This window comes from Vipera berus, assembly GCF_964194415.1.
Source record: "Vipera berus genome assembly, chromosome: 2".
Lineage (NCBI taxonomy): Eukaryota > Metazoa > Chordata > Lepidosauria > Squamata > Viperidae > Vipera > Vipera berus.
Window position 1 is genome coordinate 189,524,396 of NC_138203.1, and position 24,612 is coordinate 189,549,007.

At 35.9% G+C, this 24,612-nt stretch overlaps 1 protein-coding gene across 1 annotated transcript in view; it reads left to right on the forward strand.

Moving 5' to 3' along the window:
- Window positions 1–23,272, forward strand: part of DOCK2 (dedicator of cytokinesis 2) — a 322,065-nt gene extending 298,793 nt beyond the window's left edge. The window contains exons 43-52 of the mRNA XM_081319663.1: window positions 3,243–3,327; window positions 4,007–4,093; window positions 4,415–4,591; window positions 4,710–4,793; window positions 8,336–8,473; window positions 13,542–13,669; window positions 15,232–15,403; window positions 16,771–16,894; window positions 18,699–18,841; window positions 22,339–23,272. Of these exons, the coding sequence (XP_081175789.1) occupies window positions 3,243–3,327; window positions 4,007–4,093; window positions 4,415–4,591; window positions 4,710–4,793; window positions 8,336–8,473; window positions 13,542–13,669; window positions 15,232–15,403; window positions 16,771–16,894; window positions 18,699–18,841; window positions 22,339–22,407 (1,207 nt within the window). The 3' untranslated portion in view covers window positions 22,408–23,272. The remainder of the gene's footprint in view (window positions 1–3,242; window positions 3,328–4,006; window positions 4,094–4,414; window positions 4,592–4,709; window positions 4,794–8,335; window positions 8,474–13,541; window positions 13,670–15,231; window positions 15,404–16,770; window positions 16,895–18,698; window positions 18,842–22,338) is intronic.
- The last annotated feature ends 1,340 nt before the right edge of the window (window positions 23,273–24,612 follow it).

The following is a 24,612-nucleotide window of genomic DNA, read 5'->3' on the forward strand; positions in this document are numbered from 1 at the left end:
GAAGATGGCAAGCCATGTTAACTGTGGAGAAGCCCTTAACGATAAAGCTGGCAGGATTGAGGGATCATTTCTTCCTTCATTGGAGTAGTTCCAACTTTTCTTTTTCTTTTTGACACACTGTTGTCACTATATCATTAGGGTTCTTGTCCCTTTTCTTCTTGCCATGTTATCTTGAATAATCATTGACCCGCTCATTTCTGTCTTCTGCTACATTAAGCCTATTCCCTTTGGCAATGTCTTCAAGAGCAAGGTCAAAAGTGAATACATATCAAAACATCAAAATTAGATATAAAATCTCCAGTAGGAAAAAATAAATAAAGCTATCTCCTTATTTCAACTATGCATGTTTGTGCGTATGTGTAGCTGTATGAGTGTGTTTGTCTCTGTGTATGAAGAGGTCAGCATGTGCACAGTTACACCCAAGCAGTCTTTTCATTCCTTAACTTTTATTCTTAAAATCCTGTTGCATGATTTCATTATTGCACTGTATTATACATACCCCACAATTGGAGGGATGTGTGACATGCACGGGAGCTTCTAGATTAGAAAGCCTTACATTTCTTTCCATCAGATTCTTTTCCAAGAATTTTTTTTTCTTATTCTTCACAAACTACAAGTATTTTATGGCTTCATGCTTTTTTGAATCTATAGATTGCAGTAAATGGAGTTGTCACAATAACAGGCGATCTTATTAGGTCTGCAAAGTAGTTGAAATAGTACATGTATCAGCAGGGAAAATATCATCTGCTTCAGACCATTTATAGCTTTCTGTAAAATGAAGTGTTTTATGTGAGCCTGTATAAAGTGAAAAGGGTGAATGTTGTTAAATTAGCCACAGTAAGACACAGCATCTGTAGAATTAGACTTCTACAGACTGTTATTTAGAATGCTTGGAGGGGGTTGCACGTTTGTTTGTTTTTTGACCTTTGGAAACAATGGTGGCTGCCATTGATTGTCATTAAATACCTGGATAAGTGTCACCCTTTATTTTTCCCAATTTAAAACTGTTAAAATGTATTATTATTATTATTATTATTATTATTATTATTATTATTATTATTATTATTATTATTATTATTATTATTATTATTATTATTATTATTATTATTTTAATTTGTATACCGCCCTTCTCCCGAAGGACTCAGGGTGGTGAACAGGGCAATACATAATAAAAAACAGGATACAAAAATTAAAAAGTAATTAAACAGCAATGCCCGTAAATAAATTAGTACACATTAAAAAGTTAAAACCGATTTTTAAAACCCAACCCCATCCCATCAGGCCAGGCCAGCTTGTTCAAAAAGGAAGGTTTTGAGATCGCGCCGGAAGGAGCGAAGGTCGGGGGCCGTCCGGAGCTCAACCGGCAAGCGGTTCCACAGGTCTGGCGTGCCCACAGAGAACGCCCTCCTCCTGGGGGCCACCAATCGACATTCTCTGATCGGAGGCACCCTGAGGAGGCCCTCTCTGTGGGAGCGCACTGGACGGAGGGAAGTTGACGCCTTAAAAACAATAGCTTGGTCTTGCATTTGAGACAACAGAACCTCTGTGCTCATTGTTCCTGTTCGCTGTAGGTCTGGAAGCAATTTTCCATGTTCTCCATGTAATAGCGATATAAGACACACACTCTGCAAGGAAGGAGTTTCAGAGAAGCTTCATCTGTCTTTTATACTATACTACCATTTTCTCGACAAGCAGTTTTTACATAGAAGTAGTCTTCACTTAGTGACCATAACTGAGACTGACAGTTGGGTCCTTAAGCAAGATGGATGATAAGTGAAATTGTGACAGCTTGTGATCTTTTGTTTTATGATCCTTTGTTTTACATTTTCCTAAAAAATGAATATAAAGTGAACATAATTCTATATGATGTTAAAATGACATTTAAAAAAATGAAAAGAAGTACCACAGTAGCGGGAAGTATGAAAAAGAATGTTTAATAGAAAAATGACAAAAAAGAAGAGAATGATGACAGAAAAATATGCATACTGAACAGAAAAGATAGTTGCAAAGCATTTAGTCAAAGAGAGTAAGGATTGTTTAAGATTAAAAGGTTTGTTGCAAGAAAAGAATGGTTGTCAAAATAAGTGAAAATGGCTGAGTGTAAAAGGATTCTTTTGCCCATTTTATTATATGAAAATGAGACTCTCGTATATCAAGAAAAGTTTGGATGCAGTGAGAATGGAATATTTAATATTTAAGCATTGTAAAATAGGAAACTAAAGGGTTGTTAATGAACTGGTGATTAATGAATGTTGATTGACTTTCTGAATTACTACAATGTGTGCCCTACACAGGTTTGCCCTTGAAGATTGCTCAGAAGCTATAGGTACGCAGGGAATGGTAGCAAGATCAATACTTTTTACCTGTATTTTTTATTGCTTTCTAATGGATTATAGCCTGCCGTAAGTTGTTAGAGACAGATTTCATAAATATTTAAAATAAATAAACAAAGGAAAACCTTTTCAAAGAGCTATTGCCTGTATTGCTTTGTGATTTTTCAAAGTGCACCTCTTCTTTTTTGAGTTTTCCTCAAGTGGAACCTTCCGTTTCTCCATTTTGTACACACAATGCTGATCTAAAACCCCAAAGGCAACTTTATGTGCACAGCCCTCATGTTAACTGAATTTTAAATGCTACCTGGTATCAATTTATAATTTGCAATAGTTTGCACTATTCAAGCTAATATTAATCGGGACCTATCTGTAGTCACAACCAAGTCAAAGCCCATTGCTAAGTCATAGCATAATCAACCTCTGAAAGGCAAAGATTCATTATATCTTGAAGGATATGGAGGATGATACTTATAGAGTGGATATTTTTCCCCATTTCTTATTTATCTGTGAAATGTAGAAATGTGCTGAGTGTGATCAAAACTAGCCCCGCTTCCATATATCTATGTGTTTTTGATACATGGTTGCATTGTGATAATTTTTTCAGACTACTAGATACCAATGACATCCTGAGAAGGCACATTTCCAATCAGGTTTAGACATACTTAACAATGTACAGTGTAGTGCTTTGAATACAATGTAGACATTTGAGATAAAAGTGGATAGGGTATATTTAGATTACATAAATAAAGTTAAATTGAATTTTCATATGGAAGTTTAGGGAGTAAAAAGGTTTGTAATCTCTCTCTCTCTCTCTCTCTCTCTCTCTCTCTCTCTCTCTCTCTCTCTCTCTCTCTCTCTCTCTCTCTCTCTCTCTCTCTCTCTCTCTCTCTCTCTCTCTCTCTCTCTTAGTTTTTATAAGTCTAACTATGTGCAAAGATTCCACTATTCAAGGCCAACCAGAAAAGGATCAGTTGACCCTGAAAATGAATTTGCTGTAAGTATCTTTTCATGTTTTGAACACTGCCATGTTATCTGTCACTCAGAGGTGACATGTGGCATTGCTAAGGAAATGCTGCATACTTTATTAGAAGGCAGAAGAGGTACGAAATGCCACAGAAGCATCATTGGGCTGGACAGGCAGGGTGTAAAATTACTCAGGCTTTCCCCATACTCTGAGTTTCATCCGGTATCAACAGAATCATTTCTGTCAGGGCTGGCTCTCATGAATTTCAAGAATGACATATATTTGGGGTATAGTTACGTACTATGTCCAATGGAATAACAAATGATAGGTTGGTTATCGAACAACATTTTTTAAAACATTTCAGATCAGCCAAGTTTCAGATCATCAAGTTATCAGTGATCTTTGGCATACCATTCCATCAGTATTTCAGTCTTGTCCCTTCCCTCCCACTGTTGGTTGTTTTGTTTGTTTTTTGGTGGTGGTGGTGCTGGTGGAACACAGTGTTGCAGACTGTATTAAAGTATTCCGGTTTGTAAAGGAAATGGTGAAATCATCTTTCTCTCTCCTTCCCTCCCTCCCCCCCCTCTTAAATAATATTGATGCCTGGAAAAGATTTTCCTGTCGTTTAAATTATATTTCCAGTAAGCTCTTAACTTTCTAACAGTATGATTTAACTGTTGTAATATTTCTTCTCTGGATCTTTTAACAGTCTATGTGGATTGAGAGAACATCCTTTACTACAGCTTATAAACTCCCTGGAATCTTGCGTTGGTTTGAGGTTGTCTCCAAGCCACAGGTGCGTATTAGAATTCTGATGAGTATTATATGTAGTTTAACCTTCAGAAATAGAAAGAAAGAGTCTATGCTATTTTATGAGGGGAAAAAAACACAAAGTGTTATTTTACCAGGGAATCCATTCTCCTACTAAGCAATATGTTTCAATATGCATTTGATTTTTATTTTTTTTTTTTATTTTTTTTGGAGATAGGGGAATTTTAATGAAATGCTAACACATTTCATAATGCCTGAAAGATTCTCTCAGATTCCAACGCAGGCAATCTGGGACACAAAATTGCAGGTGGGATTGATGATAATCTTGTTGCCTCCTCCATAGACTACTACGATTAGCCCCTTGGAGAATGCCATTGAAACGATGTCCATGACAAATGAGAAGATCCTGGCAATGATCAATCAGTACCAAAGTGATGAGAACCTTCCCATTAATCCTTTGTCCATGCTTCTGAATGGAATTGTTGATCCAGCAGTCATGGGAGGGTTTACTAAGTACGAGAAGGTAAGGAGTTTAGTTACTGTATTTAAAATGAAATAATCCTCCAGTATATTAGATCTTCAGCACAACCCATGAATGTCATGTTCAGATGAAAAACTGAGTGACCTATTTCTGCTTTCAGGCTTTCTTCACAGATGACTACACTAGGGATCACCCAGAGGATCAGGAGAAACTAAACAGACTCAAAGACCTGATTGCTTGGCAGGTATTGAAATGCTGGGCACAATTCTCTGATTTATTTTTTTAAAAAATAAATATTATTAATTTCTCTCCTTTCTTTTGTTGATTGATCTCCTTTCCAGAGGAGAAGCACACCCGTATATAATGCATGCATATTTTCCTTCTGTTTTCCTTTGTTTGTCTGTTTGAAGAGGACTGCTTGTCTGAAGTGTGACTGGAAATATCACATAAAAAGTATGTTGCAAAAAGTTTTCCATCCACATTTAATGAGCCTCCCTTCCTGAACAAAAGCATTAGGAATCCCTTGGTGATTTAGTTGAATACCTACCCCCTAGAAATGCTTATGTAATGTTAAGAATGGGGGGAAAAACCTGACATCACAGTATTTCTGTTGCTGTCAGATAAACAGGAAACAAGTGAAAACACTGATTTTGCATAGGTTTGAAATGATGTTTAATTCTCTGCTATTAACAGTTTCACCAGGCCTGGGTAAAAACAACCTATTAACACTCTGATCTGAAAATATCACTTCTATTTTTATGTTCTTGCTAAAATACCAAATGTAGCAACTTTATGAGGGATGTAGCATAATGGTAATGCTTTATTTTTTTCCAGAGACTAATCTATTTTTTGCTTCTAGTTTGTTTATGGATAAGTCACCCAGCATTATCAGTATCTTCCTTCTTCTACTGACATTTGAATCAGTAGAAATAGCTACTGTTTGGTGTGGAAATAGCTACTAAAAATATATGCAAACAAATGTTTAATCTTGGTGTTATGAAGTAAGTCCTTCATTTACATGTTTGCATATATTTTATATCAGCTCCATAGTTGTTTTCATAAACATCTTGGGTGCATAATACCACCATGTGCTTCTGTCACATCTTCATACCCACAGTATGTGTCTAGATTGCATTCGGAAGACAGCGCTTTTAATGGTGGTGTCCAGTGCAATCTAAAATATTAGAAATTTAGAACTTCAAATTGTTCTGATAACTCTGAATCATTATTAATGAAAGTTACCTAGTGCAAACAATCAACTTTTAAACAGGAAAATATATCTGTCCATTAGTGTAGTCCTATTTTTCATGTACCAAAAGAGGAATTACATAAGGAACATGCAGACTCACCATCTTTCTGGACAGAACAGGTGAAGTACTATACTGGGGAAACATCTGCACTGTGCCACTTCCTTGAAAAGCAGGAGATGAAGCAATTCATGAGTATTGGAAGGGATGGATTAGCACAGGTGGAGAGTCCCTGGTTTTCATAAAATCTGTGTAATGTGTAACCTCCTCACAATTTTAGTATGACGGGATGTCACAAAATGGTGTGCCTCAAAATGATGAGAAATACATATCTCTGATTTTTGACAACTGACAAGAGCTCTAAGCTCTTGGGAACTAACTGTAGGCCTGAGGCCATAGACTATTACCCATGAGTTTAGAAGACATATCTATCCTGATTACTGATTGAATGATTACTAATATGTTCTATCAAGTTATTGTTGACTCTTAGAAGTAACACAGATAAACCTGTCTCCAATCTGACCCTTCAGGTCTTCCAAAACTCTGATCAAAAATCTAATCTAATCTAATCCAAAATTCTAGTTGTTGGTAATCTACTCCTTCCTCTCACTTCCTTACTCCTTTTTCCAGCATATGGATTTCTCAAGAGAACTAGGTCATTACATACTGTGTACAAAATGTGATAATTTGAGCCTGGTTGTTTTGTGCCTCACATGACAACTCTGGATTGATTCATTGTATAATTTCTTTGTTTTCATAGCTACCCATCATATTCTTGGAAGTCAACTCTACACTGGAGTTCAAAAGTGCTAATGCTCTTTCTAGCTTGTGTCTTCAAAGTACAATTTTTACTTTCCTAGAGTGTCACAGGGAAAATCATTGAATGCACAGTTCTAATATTTGTAGGCATAGATACATCATGGCATTGAGTATTTTTTCCAAATCTGCTACTCTATCAATTGAGAGTATGCAGCATATTTCTTGACTGATGTGTCCTTTATGTATTATTGTTAGTTTATTCTAAAAGGCAGAAATTATCCAACACTTGAATAATAGTTATTTGCAGTACCTATTATTTAGTCTTAATTATATTTAATTTTAATCCCATTTCTTCACATTGCTCCTTGACTTTCATTACAAGAGCTTGCAGATCACTTGCATTTTCAACTATCAGAGTAGTGTCATTAGCATGGTGTAGGTTATTAATGTTTTGTCCTCCAGTTTTAAAAACCTACCCATCTTCTTCCCATCCAGTCTCTCTCAAAATATATTCAACATATAAGATATTGAATAAATAAGGGGAGAATATACAGTCTTGTTTTATCCTTCAACCTGAAGTCAGTCTGTCCAGCTCTAATCTAGCCATATCATGGTGAACCATGATGGTGCAGTGGTTAGAATGCAGTACTGCAGGCTACTTCTGCTGTCTGCCAGCTTCCCTGCAGTTCAGCTGTTTAATTCTCACCGGCTAAAGATTGACTCAGCCTTTCATCCTTCTGAGGTCGGTAAAATGAGGACCCAGATTGTTGAGAGCAATAGGCTGACTCTGTAAACCACTTAGAGAGGGCTGTAAAGCACTGTGAAGTGGTATATAAGTCTAAGTGCTATTGCTATTGCTATCATACAAATTATTATTATTCTGGAATATTCTCAAGTCCTTATCTGTGACAGACTGAGTGGTACCTGACCTGAAGCCCTTTATCTAGCACTATATTACCAATCATTTATTATTATTTTTGTGGGGATTTGGTAAAACACAGGAAAGGTACAATTAAGCTTCTCCCACACCATAGTCACTAAAGAGATCATCTATCTTCAGCATCATCCCATACTGCTGCTACTTAATATAGATGTGTGCTTGTTTTGCTTGCAAAACTGGGATGACCTTCAGGCCTTGGATGATCTTTCTGGAAGTAAATACTGTACTCTTGGCATACATTCCTGGTGTTCTTTGCTGATCCCTCCCAGGAAGATAGACACATACATGACAATGAAGAAACAACCATGCTACTGTGCTTGAAATTTCAGTTGAACTGGCTTTGCTTCTAAACTTACTAATGCTTTGATCACTTAGGAAAATGCTTACAATGTAATCTTTGCAACACAGTGAAAATGTCCGCTATGTACCCATGGTTGAGTAAATTGTTGGCTTATAGTACATTTCACCAATCATATTAATCTGGCCTTGCCTAGATTCTGAAGATATGATGTATTTTCTGTCATTCTTCATCTTAAGAATATATGAAGTACCATAAATTATCCACCTATTTAAACCTTTATTGCATATTATTATGCACAGGAAACAAAAAAATTCTAATTATAATTTTTCAGGAAGGTTGTACTTCTCTCTTCTGTAATTATTTATTATATTATACAGTATAATAAGATGTATTGCTACCTGTTTGAAAGGAAAGAAGAAAATGTCAGCTGGCAAATATATTACAAATCACATTTTGTAACTGCAGTCAGTTCAACATGTTCTGGAGACATGGGGAATATAAAATAGCATGACTGAAATTTTTTTCTTGTTGCTTTTTAGGTTCCATTTCTTGGAGCTGGAATTAAGATTCATGAAAGAAGAGTATCAGACAGCCTTCGTCCTTTCCATGAACGTATGGAAGAATGCTTCAGGCACTTAAAAGTTAAAGTAGAGAAACAATATGGAATCAGAGAATTGGTAAGATTTGTTTTTTTTTTAATTTTATAAGATTTTTTTTATTATATTTTATCTTAACAAGAAAAACATGAAATTTGGCCTGTGATGTAGTAACATCACAACTGTCTATTGTGATTTAAATTGTGATTTAAATATCACTTTATTTCCTCTTTCCAACAATAGACTTTGTCTTATATATTACTAAGAAACATCTATAACTGTTGAAATATAATTACATTCCCCATTTCATTAGGAGAGTAGAAACAAACCTTATGAACTCATATCATCCAGAGCTTAGAACTTCTTATTGTCTTAAACCATTGGCCTTATTTTAGTGGCTAAGCATTTTGAGTAAGAATGAATAACCAGGAATACTCTACTCTTTTTTCCCTGAAGAATTTCAACTGTTTGGAAACAACATATAGTTTAGCATAATAAAATATAAATATGAGTTGACGTTAAAATAGCAGTATGTAAAATCTGCAGAGTAAAATTAACAACCTTGTGATTCTCACAATTCTTGGAGCACATCCAGGTAAATCACTAAATAATCAGGTGGAGAGTTTGACATCACCAAGAAGAGGAAGGAAAGTTGTATATGAAGGCTTGCAGGCTTCAGCATATAAAGACTGAAGAAATGTTCCTAGTTAGTGAACCTTAAAGCTCATTTGTGGGTGAAGACATAGACTTAATTTCTAACAAATGCAAATTATAGACAGTTGACCACTTTGAATTTGCTTTCTCTCAGTTTTGTAGCTTACATCCTTATTTGTTGTGAAAAACAATTTGCTAAGCATGGAACTGGGTTGTCCTTGCTGAAGAACCGGAATAAAGATGTCTTAGATTAGAGGTTGGCAATTATGTTAGATCCAAGGCACCATGGAGTGGTCAAATACCTCCTCATCCACCTAAAATCTTGCCAGGTTGCTAAATCTTCTCAGATGCTTCCAATCTCATCTCAAATTACATAAAAATTTTCAAATTCAGAAATAGAGCTCTTCAAGAATTTTGAATTCTTTTGCAAAATTTCATGACTGTTGACAGTTTAGATTTATTTCAGCCCTTCTATATGATTTTAATGTGAATATGATGAGTCACATTATCAATGCTGTTTTTGATAGCATAAGATGCTCTAGCACCCGTGAGTTGCCACCTAAAGCTTGATATAAATGAATCATAAGGGAATGATTATATCATATTAGGAAATTAATTTAATCTGGTCAGCCATAAACCACGGGAAAATATCCAGAGTCTGATAGTATGCTACAGTTTCATTAAAGGCCAAGCAGATAGGGACCAGCAGATGAATTTCACTATTGTAACATGCAAAGTCTATGACTTCTGTGTCTTTTTAAATATATAGAAGTGATTTCAATTTAAGTACCGGTATTTCTTAGATTCCATCTTGGATGGAAATTCTCCATCTGTTATCATAGTACATGAATGAAAAATCATTACTATTAGACAGACAGGAAAAAATAAATTACTTCACTCTGGAAGAAGTTTCTCATAAATTAATAAGCTCAGGGGATGACAGTATTTAATGTATCAGCCGATGCATATGAAAACCACTTAATATGACCAATCAAATTCCTCTGGTTTTATCATTTTTCTTGGGCTCTCTGGTGTATGCCCTCTGTGGAAGGCAGCTGTGTTGATTGTGTCTTCCTCCTGCATTTGGGATTCAAAGGATCAGAAGCAATTCCCACTGCAAATAAAATCTAAAATGTATTTGAAAATAATGTTGAAAACTCTAAATGGCTTTCCTGCATTTCTTGCCAGGACTAACTCTCTGAGTGCAATGAGTCGAGGTGAGAATGGAGTCTGAAGTATGAGATTATATGGCAGTTTTCATATAAACATTGTAATAACTCTGCAATATTTTAAGTCTAAATTTTCAGGTTTTAAGATAAGGAAGTGGCAGGTTTTCTAGCACGCGCACACACACAAAGAGACACATGGGGAAGGGGAGGGGAAACTTCAAGTAATAACACGTAAGAAAGCAGAACGTCTGGAAAGAAAGTGGTTGATCTATGCTCAAACTGTTTTACAGTGATGGCTTCCATCTTTTTTTAAAAAAATGAGAACCATTATATTATATTATATTATATTATATTATATTATATTATATTATATTATAATATTATATTATATTATTATATTATATTATATTATATTATATTATATTATATTATATTATATTATATTATATTATATTATATTATATTATATTATATTATATTATATTATATTATATTATATTATATTATATTATATTATATTATAATATTATATTATATTATATTATATTATATTATATTATATTATATTATATTATATTATATTATATTATATTATATTATATTATATTATATTATATTATATTATATTATATTATATTATATTATATTATATTTATTATATATATAGCATGTCAAAAAAGAAAAATACTGAATAATGCTGGAAACCTCTTTTTATATCAACATCTGGAACAATTTACAGTAGCTACATTTTTTTTTCAACCTAATGATTAGAATGATGAGAAAATATCTTAGCCAATATTAATTTACTTACATGTAACAAAACAAACTTGTATTTGCTATCTAATTCACTATTCAGAAATAACAGGATTAATTTAGAGTTTCTAATTATGAAACAACAGTTTAGGGATATCTTAGGTTACTTTAATATCACAGAATCACCTTGGGTCCCTTGTTGTTTAACAAATGATTTCTGTTTTGTTCTGTGAATACACGCATACTTAATTTATACTGCTGTGTCTCAGATTTCTTTTTTAAACTATTATCACACATAAACGTACACATGTACATATGTATGTGTGTGCATGCCTGCATACATACTCACACACAAACACACACACATACACACACACACACACACTCCTTTCATTTTCCAAAACAAAGAAAAAAACAGCTTACATTAACCATACCTTTAACACCATCAAACAGCAACAACTGCTTATCCTAGGTCTTTGGAAAGGACTGGATAGGTGGACAAAAATTGTCAAATCCAGTCTAAACATTTGGCTGATTGGGCAATAAAAATAGGAAAATAATAAGTAAATAAAGAAGTGTACACAATAAAGTACTTTGGAACACTTAGGCAGTTGTGGCTAGAAGAGCCTTTCGGGAACTTTGTGCTATGCACCAGTTGCACCCTCCTAGCTCAGAAGTCCTTGCACTCTTTTACTCAAGCCCTAGTCACCTCACGGTTGGACTATTACAACTATTACATGTGCTCTACATGGGGACACCCTTGAAGAGTAAGTGGAAACTTTAGCTGGTACAGAATGCAGCCATGTGGGTGGCTCTTGAGGCCCTTAGAGTGGCCTTTGTTGTTCCTTTGTTGTTCTGCTGCACTGATTGCCAGTTTCCTTCTGGGTCCAATTTAAAGGTTATCATCTTTAAAGCCCTTCATGGCATGTTATCAGAAACAGTCTCACCCCAGTTGGATTAACCCACCCCCTACACCAGCAAAACAGGCATGCTGTGGACCCTATTGGTCAAGGAATTTTGGCAGGAGAAGAGCCTTTTCTGCCATGGCACCTGCCCTCTAGAACAGGGGTGTCAAACTCAATTTCATTGAGGGCCACATCAGCATTGTGGTTGCCCTCAGGGGGCCAGGTGGGTATGGCCAGGGTGGGCATGGCCTACTGGGTGGGCGTGGCTAGAGTGCATATGGCCTACTGGGTGAGCATGGCCAGCTCTACATTCACATCAAGGGTGCCTATGGGGGCCTGGGCAGGAGTGGGACAGATCTCAGGGTCTCTGGTAGAAGGAGGGTCTCTGGGCCAGGGCCAAGGCAGTGGGGGCTGTTCCTTCACTGTTTCCAGGATGGCTTCGCGGGCCAGATCTGGCCCCTGGGCCTTGTGTTTGAACATCAAGACCCATGAGGTGAGATCCGTACTCACCCATTTGGTTTTCTAACTAGCCTGGAGCCCCAATGAGTAAATGGCATACTGGTTAATAGATTAGACAGGTCTCACCTGTTTCCTGTGCACATATTTACTCCTTTCCTCTCCATCTTGGTCAATTTTAACTGAATTTTAAATTTATGGTCTTTATTTATTCTTTCAATGTTTTATATGGTATTTTTATTGAATGAGTGTAAGCCATCTGGAGTTGTTTTGGCAAGATGGGTGGCATAGAAATTTAACAACTAACTAAATAAAATATATTGGTTGTAGATAGGACATAGTTCAGTTGCTAACACCATTCCTTTCGTCTCAAAAAAATCTAAAGAAACTGAGAATAATACTTGGAGAGGACTCTCTTTCAATTTGAGACAAATGACAGACAATCTGACAATAATAGAGAAAAATGGAAACAGAAGAAGAAATTTTAAAGCATAGTGGAATGAAACAAAAAAGGTTTTATTTTATTTTGGTTTTTATAGGAGAAAAAAAAACTTTCAGGAAATTGGATGGCAGGTTTAGGCTACATGTTATAGATGTCAAAACTAAGGGCAAATAAAATCAAAATAAATTTCAATGTATTTATCCCTGCAAAGAAAGCTGTAGAGAATAGCTCGATGCTATTGCATTTCTTACCCACCAATTCAGCCAGTGAAAGGATAGATAGATAACCTTTATTGTCATTTTTTACTGTGAGAACAATGGCACACATTAAAAATGAAATTTTGTTGCTTGCCCTCAAAGTGTACACATATATAACACACATTTAAGCATACTATATACAACAGGTGTCCCTAACCCCTGGTCCATGGACCAGTACCAGGCCGCGGCATGCCAGCAACTGGGTCGCACAAACAAGCGAAAGCCCCATTTGCTAGATGCAGGCAGCACACAAAACCACGCACTCTCCAGTCCATGGAAAAACCTCTCTCCACAGAACTGGTCCCTGGTGCCCAAAAGGTTGGGGACCTCTGATATACAACATATGTATAGACCTACACCCTTACATATAAGTAACATATAAATATTAATCACTGTCCATCTTGAATACATAATGGAAGGGGGAAGCTTTAAAGTCCACAAGGTTAATACTGTATGGAACAAAACTGTGACTGAATCTGTACTCAAACTTTTTTATGTTGTGTTTTCTCGAAGCCGGATTTTGATGACAGGCGGTTTGGCCGACCAACATCTATGCTGAGATCGTATCGTCAGATGTCCATTATTTCAATGTCCTCCATGAATTCTGACTGCAGTACACCAAGCAAAATTGCTGTAGAAAGGTTAGTTATGGGCCAGCTTCCCAATATGAGTTTTCTGCAAAATACAGACCAGGAGAGAACTGACTGTAGAACAGAACATATTACATTAAGAAAACACATCGTGACTGAACAGAGATAGTAAGCATCTAATCTTATTTGATCTATAATAAAAACTACTACAAAAGCGAATGCTGCTTTTAAAATTAGCAGTGGCAGGCTGATAGCACTGAAGATTGAAACTGTATTGAAGATTTATTCACCATCACTCTAGCACTCATATGCATGTTCATTGAAACTCTATATTATATAAATATAAAATTCTACATATATAATATTTTGATGATTCTGGAGGACTTCCCAAATATTGAGGTCACCTTCTTGAACTATCTTTCTACGTAGTTTAACCTGATATGTTGTTCTAGTTGTTCACTACGTTTTATAACATCATCCAGGAAAATCCCTCTGTATGAATAGTTTTGGAGCTACTTCCTAACCAATAATCACTGAATAAATAAAATGTAGAATGTCTAGATTTTTAAAAATGCTTTCTGTCTTCTTCTTCTTCTTCTTCTTCTTCTTCTTCTTCTTCTTCTTCTTCTTCTTCTTCTTCTTCTTCTTCTTCTTCTTCTTCTTCTTCTTCTTCTTCTTCTTCTTCTTCTTCTTCTCTCTCTCTCTCTCTCTCTCTCTCTCTCTCTCTCTCTCTCTCTCTCTCTCTCTCTCTCTCTCTCTCTCTCGGGCTTCCTTTTTGGTCTTCTGAAAAGCCTTGAAGACATGACTATGCCAGGTAGCCTGGGGTCCTGTGACACTTTGAAGATAGCTGATGGAGTAGATAACACCCCACCCTGTGTGAACTTTGTTCCCTCTTTTTCCATCCTGTTTATTTTACTTGATTTTTAAACTTTAAATCCTTATGTATTTGTTTTAATGTTTTACAGCAGTGGCCCCCAACATTTTGGGCACCAGGGAGTGGTTCCATGGAGGGTGATTTTTTTTAATGGATGGGGAGGGACACGGTTTTATATCCTGTCTGGATCCTACACATGCGTGGATGGGTCTTTGCTTGCTTGCATGGCTCAGATCCTGAATGGCTGCGGCCTGGTGCCAGTCTGAGGCCCTGGGACCTCTGTTTATATTACATTGTAGTCGATGTCTGTAAGCTATCTAGCATCTCTTTGGAGAGATGGGTGGCATTCAACTTTGATTAAATAAATAAATATTAGTTTTTCCTTTGTTTTCTTATTTATTCCATTCCAAGCCTATTATAATCCTGTCTTCAGATGAACTCTTTGAAAGTTCTCCAGTACTCTCAGCAAATGGCTAGGATTCTCTTAGGTCATTTACCTCCTATTGGTTGTCAGTTCCAGTTTTCATCTCTTTCCTGACGAAGGAACGAATGCCAGTACTAAAAAGAAATGACTGGTTAGCTGTAATGTTTTCCCTAACTAGTTTTCAACTGCTAGGACTTCCAATTCCTGCTTTCCCTCCGGAACTGCCTCATGCCATTGGATTCCCTCTGCAAGGGAACAGCAGTGCTGAGGGGAGATTAATTAAGTTAATTAATTTGTTTCCATTTACACCGGCAGTTTTGAACTCGAAGTCATGTCACCCAAGGCAACCGAATCTGTGTCAGAAGAAAATGGCCGTCTGATAAGCAGCCAACCTGAAGTGAAAATGCGGAGAAGCCGGAGGAGAGAAAAGAGAAGCAGCGTACTACTTCCAGACAAAAAATCTTCTGACCTTCCTGATATGAAATGTGTATGTTATTTTTAACAGGAATTTAATAGGAAATATCTTTTTAACCCATCTGTGGCCTTTTAAAAAAATCTTGCATTCTTTCAAGATGCAACAGCCAATTTGGTCAGGTGACACTCTAACATATTGTGAAGCTGCATCACTCTGTTTAAGAAAGTCAGAGACTGGGAATCTGCCCTGCAGCTGACGTTTCTGGGTTAATCTGCTGCCTGATACAAGGGCAGATGTTGGTTGGGAGATTGCTTAAGCAATTTGGGAGGGGAGCAGCTGCCTGCACATCTATGGCCTCCAGTTCCAACTGAGGTGACTTCAAGTTAAATAAATGCTCACTTTGAACCTTGTTAAAGAAACAAAATCTCTTGCTACGATACCACAACTTTGCAACCTATGCCATAAACAGAGCAAAGAGCTGAAGATAACTCACTGGCATCTTTTTATGCCATTTATCATCTGAGCACTTTGTGGGTTTTGTTTTTCGTTTTTTTATTAGTTTTCCAATATTACAATAGTATCTTTAAAAAGCAATGTGGTGTCTGGGTTACAATAGTTCCATTTCAGACAAATACATATTATTACAAATCTCCAAATTGTTGTAACCAATACTTCTTCTCTCTTGTTTCCTTTAATACATATTATCTCTTATCTAAATTAACATACTTCTCATTGCTGTCCATCAGTCATTTAATAGTTTCCTTATATTTGTCAATACTTTGGTATATTTTATATTTTAACATTCCATCTTTAAAACATCAAACACCTTATATATTTTTCCAGCTTTAATTTTACATTGATATTAAAATTAAACATTTAAAGTTTCTCATTTTCATATTGCTAAATAACATCCTTTCCCTTTACACAATTTTCTCTGATACCTAGTAATGTAAATACACTTCTTATTTATCTCATTTCCATATCAATGTTAGTAGTACAATATTAGAATGGTAGTCATTAGGATACCAATTGCAAGGAGGAGAAAGAGGAGGAGAACAATATAATATTCTTATTTCTCATTTATAGTTTCCACATATTAAAAACTAACAAAAATTGCTCGTAATTCAGGGATTACCTGTATAGAATGAATAATATATTTCATTTTAGAATCTGTACTATTTTTGAAAAACATAAACCTAGTTACCTGTCTGACTAAACATATGTAGGGCAATCCATAACAAATAACAAATACAGGAACAGTTTCTTTTTGACAACCTCCAATTCAGGAACAGTCCTTTCATACAATTGGAAAAATATATTATGGCGGGATAATCAGATTGTAACTATTTTATCTTATATATTAAAATGTAACCCATTAAAATCAATTTACTTTCTTGAGTTTTATACTTTGACTTTTTGTTGCTGTTATGACTGTGCAGCTGTCAAGAAAATATGAATTTATGAGTGATACCAACCTTTCTGAACATCTGGATGTACCTCAGAAAACATCTGTTCTTCTCAAGCAAATGAGTTTTGCCAGCCGTTCTATGCCAACCATACCAGGTAAGTTAATTAAGAAAGTGAAACCTCTGCAGTTTTACACTATCATTATTTTTTTTTAAAAAAAGATAAAATCCACCCCCACTCATTTAAAAATAATGCTGTTATGTTATATAATTTTGCCAGAAATTAAATAATACATAAGCAGTTGCAGCATCTTTTGAATCTAGACCATATATTTTCATGTAGGCAAAATCTATATTGCCTAGTATTTAAATATTTTAAAATCCTTTTTGTCCTTGGGTATACGTTTTTTTGGGGGGGACGGGGGAGAACATCAGCATGTATCTTGGAGAATGTTCTTTTTGTCTCATGTACATAAATTCATGTTAACACTTCGGAAGAATATATAAAAGATATGTCACTTTATTCATACAAGTATTTTGTTCCATAACATAGACATTTAAAACAGAGAGAAATAAAATGTAATGTGCTTGTGGTAAAGGCAACTATTTAATATAGTGTTGATAAAAACAGAAAAGTAGGCATTGTATATTTGTCATAACTGATAAATGTCAAAATTTATCTAGATACTTGTACATCACATTCAGCTATTGTTTTTATTATTTGTATGAGTGATCCCAGCAATTCCCTCCTAAAATTTCATCATTCATGTCTCAAATAAATGGTTCATCTTGCTGAATTTGTGAACATGGTCTGATAGACAGGGAGAAAGTCTAATTCTTTTCTGGTTTCCAAACTCTGGATGACTCTGGATGACTTTTGGAATAAATACTTCCATAAAATAGTGACTGATTAGCTATCTTGATTTTTGAATGTGTGTTTGAAATAGCACTTAGCAATAGCACTTAGACTTAGATACCACTTCACAGTGCTTTACACAGTGTTTACAGAGTCAGCATATTTCCCCCAACAATCTGGGTCCTCATTTTACCAACCTCAGAAGGATGGAAGGCTGAGTCAACCTTGCGCCAGTGAGAATCGAACTGGCGAATGGCTGGCAGTGAGCAACCAGCAGAATTAGCCTGCAAAACTGCATTATAACCACTGCTCCACCACAGCTATGGAAAATAGTTCCTATACCAGCATGTAGCCTCAAAGAAGCGTAATTGAAACACGGTTTTCTTCAAGGCCAGAAGGAAGAACTGTTTCTCCATGCTGGTGCAGAAATGAAAACACAGCAGTCTTATTTTACATTCCATAAAAAGATAGGAATGATGATGGCTGCATCAGTGGAAATGGAAGCCCACTTCCTAATGCTCAAGGAGCGGGGGAGCAGAACGATAAAATGTACGTTATAATTTCTCACAGAATGGCTCTAACTTTATATATGAAATATATTATTTTTGTCACTACTTAAATATGTCAGGGACAATGCTAAAATAGGAGAACATCTCTCTTAATGTCTCAGTCTTCTGTGAGGGATATCTTTGAAGGATATTCTATCATGTGAATATTTACATAGAGTGAGAAATAACCATTTCTGTGAAAAGTTAATCTTTAGCCTTACTTGCAACACACATACACACACTGAGAGAGAGAGAGAGAGAGAGAGAGAGAGAGAGAGAGAGAGAGAGAGAGAGAGAGAGAGAGAGAGAGAGAGAGAGAGAGAGAGAGAGACTGCTGATCTATCTTTATCTCTATCTCTATTTATCTGTCTGTCTATCTATCCATCTATCTATCTAATATGTTTTACTTTTGAAGTGTTAATTGTGATTACCAAGATCCAGCCACATCAAACTACTATGTCTTTCTGAATGTAAATATTCAGGGTTGTTTTTGCAATTTACTGATATGGATTGTTTTGCAACTTTATTGTGACTATGTATACTGCACTGTTTTAAAGCTTTAACTCTATCCATATGCTGTCCAACACTGGAAGGAACAAATGTGTCACAGAGAATCAATCAGACAAGCAGTCCAGCCATCTTGGAAACAGAAAAGAAAACTCTAAAAAAGAAGAAAATCAACCAGCTCTTCAAAACAAAAGTAAGTGTCAGTGCTTCTGTTCAAATTTTAGGCATTCAAACTTAGATTTGTAAGCAACCTGCACATTTCATGTTGGCCTGCAGTATTGCATCTACTTAAAATGATAAAAATTAGATCTTTCAAAATCTACCCTATAATACAGGTGGTCTTTGCCTTACGACTACAATTGTGCCCAAAACTTCTGTGGCTAAGCAAGACAGTTGTTAAATGAAATTTTGCCCCCTTTTATGACCTTTCTTGCCACAGTGAATCAAAGTTAGTAACATGGTTGTTAAGTGAATCAGCATTCCCCATTTACTTTGCTTGTCAGAAGTTCACAGAAAGAGATCACACGATCGATCCCAGGACACTGCAACTGTCATAACATCATGTGTCAGTTGCCAAGCATCTGAATTTTGATCGCGTAACCATGGGGATGCTGCCACAGTTATAAGTGCGAAAAACGGTCATAAGTCGCTTTTTTCAGGGCCGTTGTAACTTTGAATGGTCACTAAATAAATCATTGTAAGTAAGTCGAGGATTTACCTGTAATCCCCGACTTTGAATATTTTGTTTTTGTTTAATTACTTTATTTTCTATTAGCTAGCAATGTATTGCAGGGGTTTTTACTACAAAATAGGCTTTTTAGTCCATGTCATCTGATCAAAATGCTGGATGTTTTTGGCTACAGAGTGTCACATTACATTTGAAAAGACTATGCTTCAGTTCTTTGTTTTCACAAATGATGACTGCATTATCACGTTAAAGCACCCCCAGTAGATTGTTGCAATTATTATATCCATGATATACTACTTTAACAAGCACTATGAGCTGATTGATTGGCACAGTTGGACTGTTTATTTAATGCCATCATACTAACTTAATCAAAGATGATTCAGGACACCTTGACACCTAATCTATCTATCAGCATATTGATTTGTTAAAAAACATACACACTGAACATTAACTACAAAAAATATTTTTATGCTAGTTCTCCAGAGACAAAATTTGAGCGCATCGGCATTGCATTTTGATTCCTCAAGGGCGAATTCAAAAATAAATTGCATCAAATTTAATGAAAATGTATGCTAGCTTGAAACTTTGAATTATTTCCATTGTATAATACAGGGAATAAATTAGTCCCAGTAGGAAACTGGAAGGCAAATGCTATTTCTCAGATCTCCCTTGTCAATCTTACAGACAATTTTAGACCAAGCTGAGGTGGAAATGTTGCCTTGAATATATAGGATTGTTCATCTAGAATCCAGAACCTGAGATTATTTTTGAGCTTGCCAAGGACAGCCTTGTCACAGAGCCAAATAATAGGTTTTCATGTGATATGTAGCCTGCAATATCCTATCCCCTTCTCTGACTAGATTCACATTTTCTGATGTAACCCTCAGAGATGTGAACCAAAGCACATCTTTGTTCCTATTTCTAAATTTGCATTTTGCAAATGCTGTTTTATACATAGCTTCCATTGGTGTTGCAGTAATAAATATCTTTAGAAAGGTCATCTAACTTGGCATTGGGGAAACACTTCTGTTCTGGCTGTGCTGGGGAAATAAATATTACTGCTCCTTTCTCCAGATGCTGCATTCCAAGTAAGAGTCCTGATAATTAATTAGAGGAAATAAATTACTTAACTGTATATATTAATTACTTACATCTTCCTGTCTCCTAACCCAGTGGAGAGGGCATGCTGTGGGTTGAGTTATATAGGGAGCTACATTTGGCAGGGGGTCTTTCTCGGCTGCCATGCCTGCATTGTGGAATATCCTTCTCCCCGAGGTTAAGCTGGCACCATCACTCTTAGTTTTTGAAGATCCTTTAAGACCTGATTGTACATCTAGCCTGGGGATGCCATAAATCAGGCAAACTAGTGGCTCTGTTATTATTAAAATCCCTTCAGCCGTTGTTTCTTTGTAGCTGTGTTTTATAGTTTTAATGTTTTTAATGATAATTGTTTTTTCTTGTGAACTTTTTTTTCCATTTTGTTATATAATGCCTAGAGTCACTAGTTTCATGAGATGCTCAACTATATATACTTGAATAAATAAATTAATATGATGCATCACAGCTCTGGAACAACATTTTAAGTCATATCAAAACCGTATTACAGGTAATCCTCGACATATGACGACAACTGAAACCAAGATTTCTCTTGTTAAGCAAGACATTTGTAAAATGAGTTTTGACCCATTTTATGACCTCTCCTGCCACAGTTCTTAAGAAAATCATTGCAGCTGCTAAGCTAGTAACCTGGTCGTTAAGTGAATCTGGTTTCCCCATTGACTTTGCTTGTCAGAAGATCACAAAAGATGATCAGATGAACCAGGGACACTGCAACCATGATAAATATGAGTCAGGTGCCAAGTCTCTGAATTTTGATCATGTGACCCTGAGGATGCTGCAATGGTCATAAGTGTGAAAAACGGTCATAAGTCACTTTTACAGTGATGTAACTTTGAATGGTCACTAAACAAACTGTTGTAAATTGAGGATTATCTGTAGCTGCAAGAAGAGGATGAACAAATCTCTCTTTTTAATCACCCCTTTCCCTAAGAGGTAGAACTAAACCTTAAATAAATCAGTCACCTAATTAGGCACATATAATTTGAGTTCATTCAGGCTTTTTACAATAATGTAGCTCTTTCAAGAAAAGAAGCCATTGAAACTGCTGATTAGCGCCAAACCCAAGAGATTTACTCTGACATTTGTTCAACTACCTTGAGGAAATTATCAGAGTAACCAACAGAGCCTCTTACTTCCTATTCTTGGTGGAATATCAGAGGATTTCAGATGCATCTCTGAGGCAACTTTCACCAGGTCTCTAAAATTATCAGAGTATTCTTGTTTTGTCCAAGAAAAGCCTGTTTTCTAGACTTCAGTGGATTCTTCTGTTAATGCTTGCTGTGTTCTTGAAAAGGAGACTTTAAAAGGTATCCTTCAAAGTTTGTAATTTTTTCCATTGCTTTCCAAATACTATCTGAACATAGAACATACTGTAGAACATAGAATCATAGAGCCGGAAGGGACCTGAGAGGCCTTCTGGTCTAATGCCCTGCTCAAGGCAGGAGACCTTATGCCATCCCAGTCAAATGGTTGTCTAGTCTATTTCCAAAAACCTCCATTGATGAAGCATCCACTGCTCCATTGATTAATAGTTTGTGTGTCAAAATATTTCTCCTTACTTCTTGGTTGGATCCCTCATTAACCAGCTTCCACCCATTACTTTCTGTCCCGCCCTCTGATGTTTTGGAGAATAAATCAATCCCCTCTTCTCTGTCACAGCCCCTCAAGTACTGGAAGACAATGATCATGTCTCCCCCTTATCCTTTTCTTCCAAAAGCCAGCTATTGTAAGAAGGGTGAGGGGGGGGGGAATTAGGAAATGTTACCATATAATGTTCACAGCGAGCGTTGGATTTTAATGTCAATCCTGAACTGATTGCTTACAATAAGATCACAGAGAAAGTCAGGTGTTAATATCCAATCATTTCCTTCTCTTCTACGTAGTACAAGTCCAAGCAACCTGAAGATGGAAGGTGTACGGGTGAACGGCAACCTGACATCTCCGAGCTGTGAATAAATTCCACTGTTTGAAAGAAAATAATTATTAGCAATTTTTTTTTAAAAAAAGATTCTAAATTGGAAATTAAGGTTGGCTTACAATGTTGATAATGTATATAAATCATTTGTACTGTCAGTGAAGATTTAATGCTGTTACATTCCTAAATGGATGAGTTTGGTGATATGCAAGATTTGTTAATCTGTGGGCCAATTCTTAATCTCAACATACTGGGACTCAATGACATGAAGTGATCATTGGAGAAAGCGTTGATCTCTCACTGTGCATAGAAAATAATGTAACCCAAATAACGTAACCCTGGGCTTGATGTTTACAATTGTTTAGCCTTATATTTGCAAGGTTTTAAGGTTTACTAAAATCAAAATTTCATTCAATCACACTCTTACTTGATTCCATGGGAGTCATCAGTATACATTTATTTCCCATTACCAAGATATCACTTATGACCTCTCTTCTATATTTTATTGTTGTTCCTGGAATACAAAAAAGATGGCTTGTGATATATTTGTTTCATATTAAGAGGCAGTCTGACTTTCTTGGCTTAAGCAGTTCTTTTCCAAAATTGATCATGTCAGTCTTCTCTGGCAGTATACTGTCAGTAATTATTGAGTTGTAATAGCCCAGGCTGAGTTTGCCCACAGGTTGATAATTTTTTGTGTGTGATATTTTAGTACCACAGTATGTTTTTAAAATGTTCTGTCACAAACTGTATCATCTTTCTTTTAGGAAGTCATTTCAAGAAATATATCTTTATTGGTTCATTATGCCAACATTATGTCAAAATATTCATTAGTTTCTGTAATTTCTAGCTATAGCACACAGTACAACTGCTTTGATCTAATAAACATATGATCAAAGAGACTTCTTTTAAAAAGTGTTCAACTTCTTGCCTCAAGGTACAACTGAAAGTTGCTTTGGAATTGCTACAAGAATTGGGTGTGGTATTAACTTACTCTTAATAATTGATATTCTGCTGTAGTAGAAGTTTAAAATAGGAGCGCCCAGCATCACTTACTATTTGTTTCCCCTTACTTGAAATATTCACTTGCACAAAAAAGCCAATCCAGACTGAATTATGAGGCAGCTGTGTTTGAATTTTTCTTTGGAGTCTGCAGTAGCTATCCCAGCTCTCTATCACATAGAATATTTTGGTTTTATCTTCGTGTGATGTGAGTCTTGTAGAACTACACATTTTTTCAGCATTTATTCCCAAGATCTGGAACTCCAGAAGTCAGAGGTCCAGAAGTTCCAAGATCTAGAGGGTCAAATCTGAAACTAGATCTGTCTAATTCAGGGGTGTCAGACTGCCAGCCCACGGGCCAGACGCGTCATCAGGAAACCACGCCCACCTCATTGCCAGCAATGGCAAAAAAGCTCTGATACGTTGCGCGATGTCACGTGATATCGCGAGTTTGGTGTTATTCATTTATTTATGAAAATTTATATGACCACCCAACTCATTCTTAGTGACACTGGGAAGCTTACAAAGATAATAGCCCAATATTAAAAAAAACAATAAAAAGCAATACTCCTTCCATCAAGAGGCAAAAAGCATTCACTTCAGCAAAAATGTTACATACATCCCATCAACAGGAAAAACATATTTTGGCAGAAACATTACATGCACTCTGGTTTTGCTGATAAATTGTGTAAGGTGCTCTGTCTTTTATTGATATTTATTTATGGTTTGATTGCATAGTTATAAAAGTGCTTCACTCCCCTCATTTAGAATGGACTGTTTCTAGTGGTTAATGTTAATAAAATAATACTTACCATAATGCTTATAACCTATCAGAAGTATTGAGTTATAGATTGTCTTTTGATAAAGTCTTCAAGTAATTGTGTAGCAATGAAGATAAATAACTCTACAATCTCTGTCTCTAAATATCACTTTCCCCATTTGCATGATCTCATACTTACAGCTTTGTAGAACACAAAAATTAGATGCTGTAACACGTGCCATTTTCACACAGGGAGTGAATCATCCTGACACCATCAAGTGTTGAATGAATAAGTTATTATTTTTTCTTTTTTTCCATCATCAGATCTGAAGAGTGCTGCTCATTGCTTAATATTAATTCTCTGATGTACAGGCTTTCCCTAACTTGAAGCTCTTTGTTTAGCATACTTAGTAAAATATTTGTGTAGAAACAAGGCATGTCAAGTTGAAGGGAGTTTATTTCATTTCTAACTGAAAATAG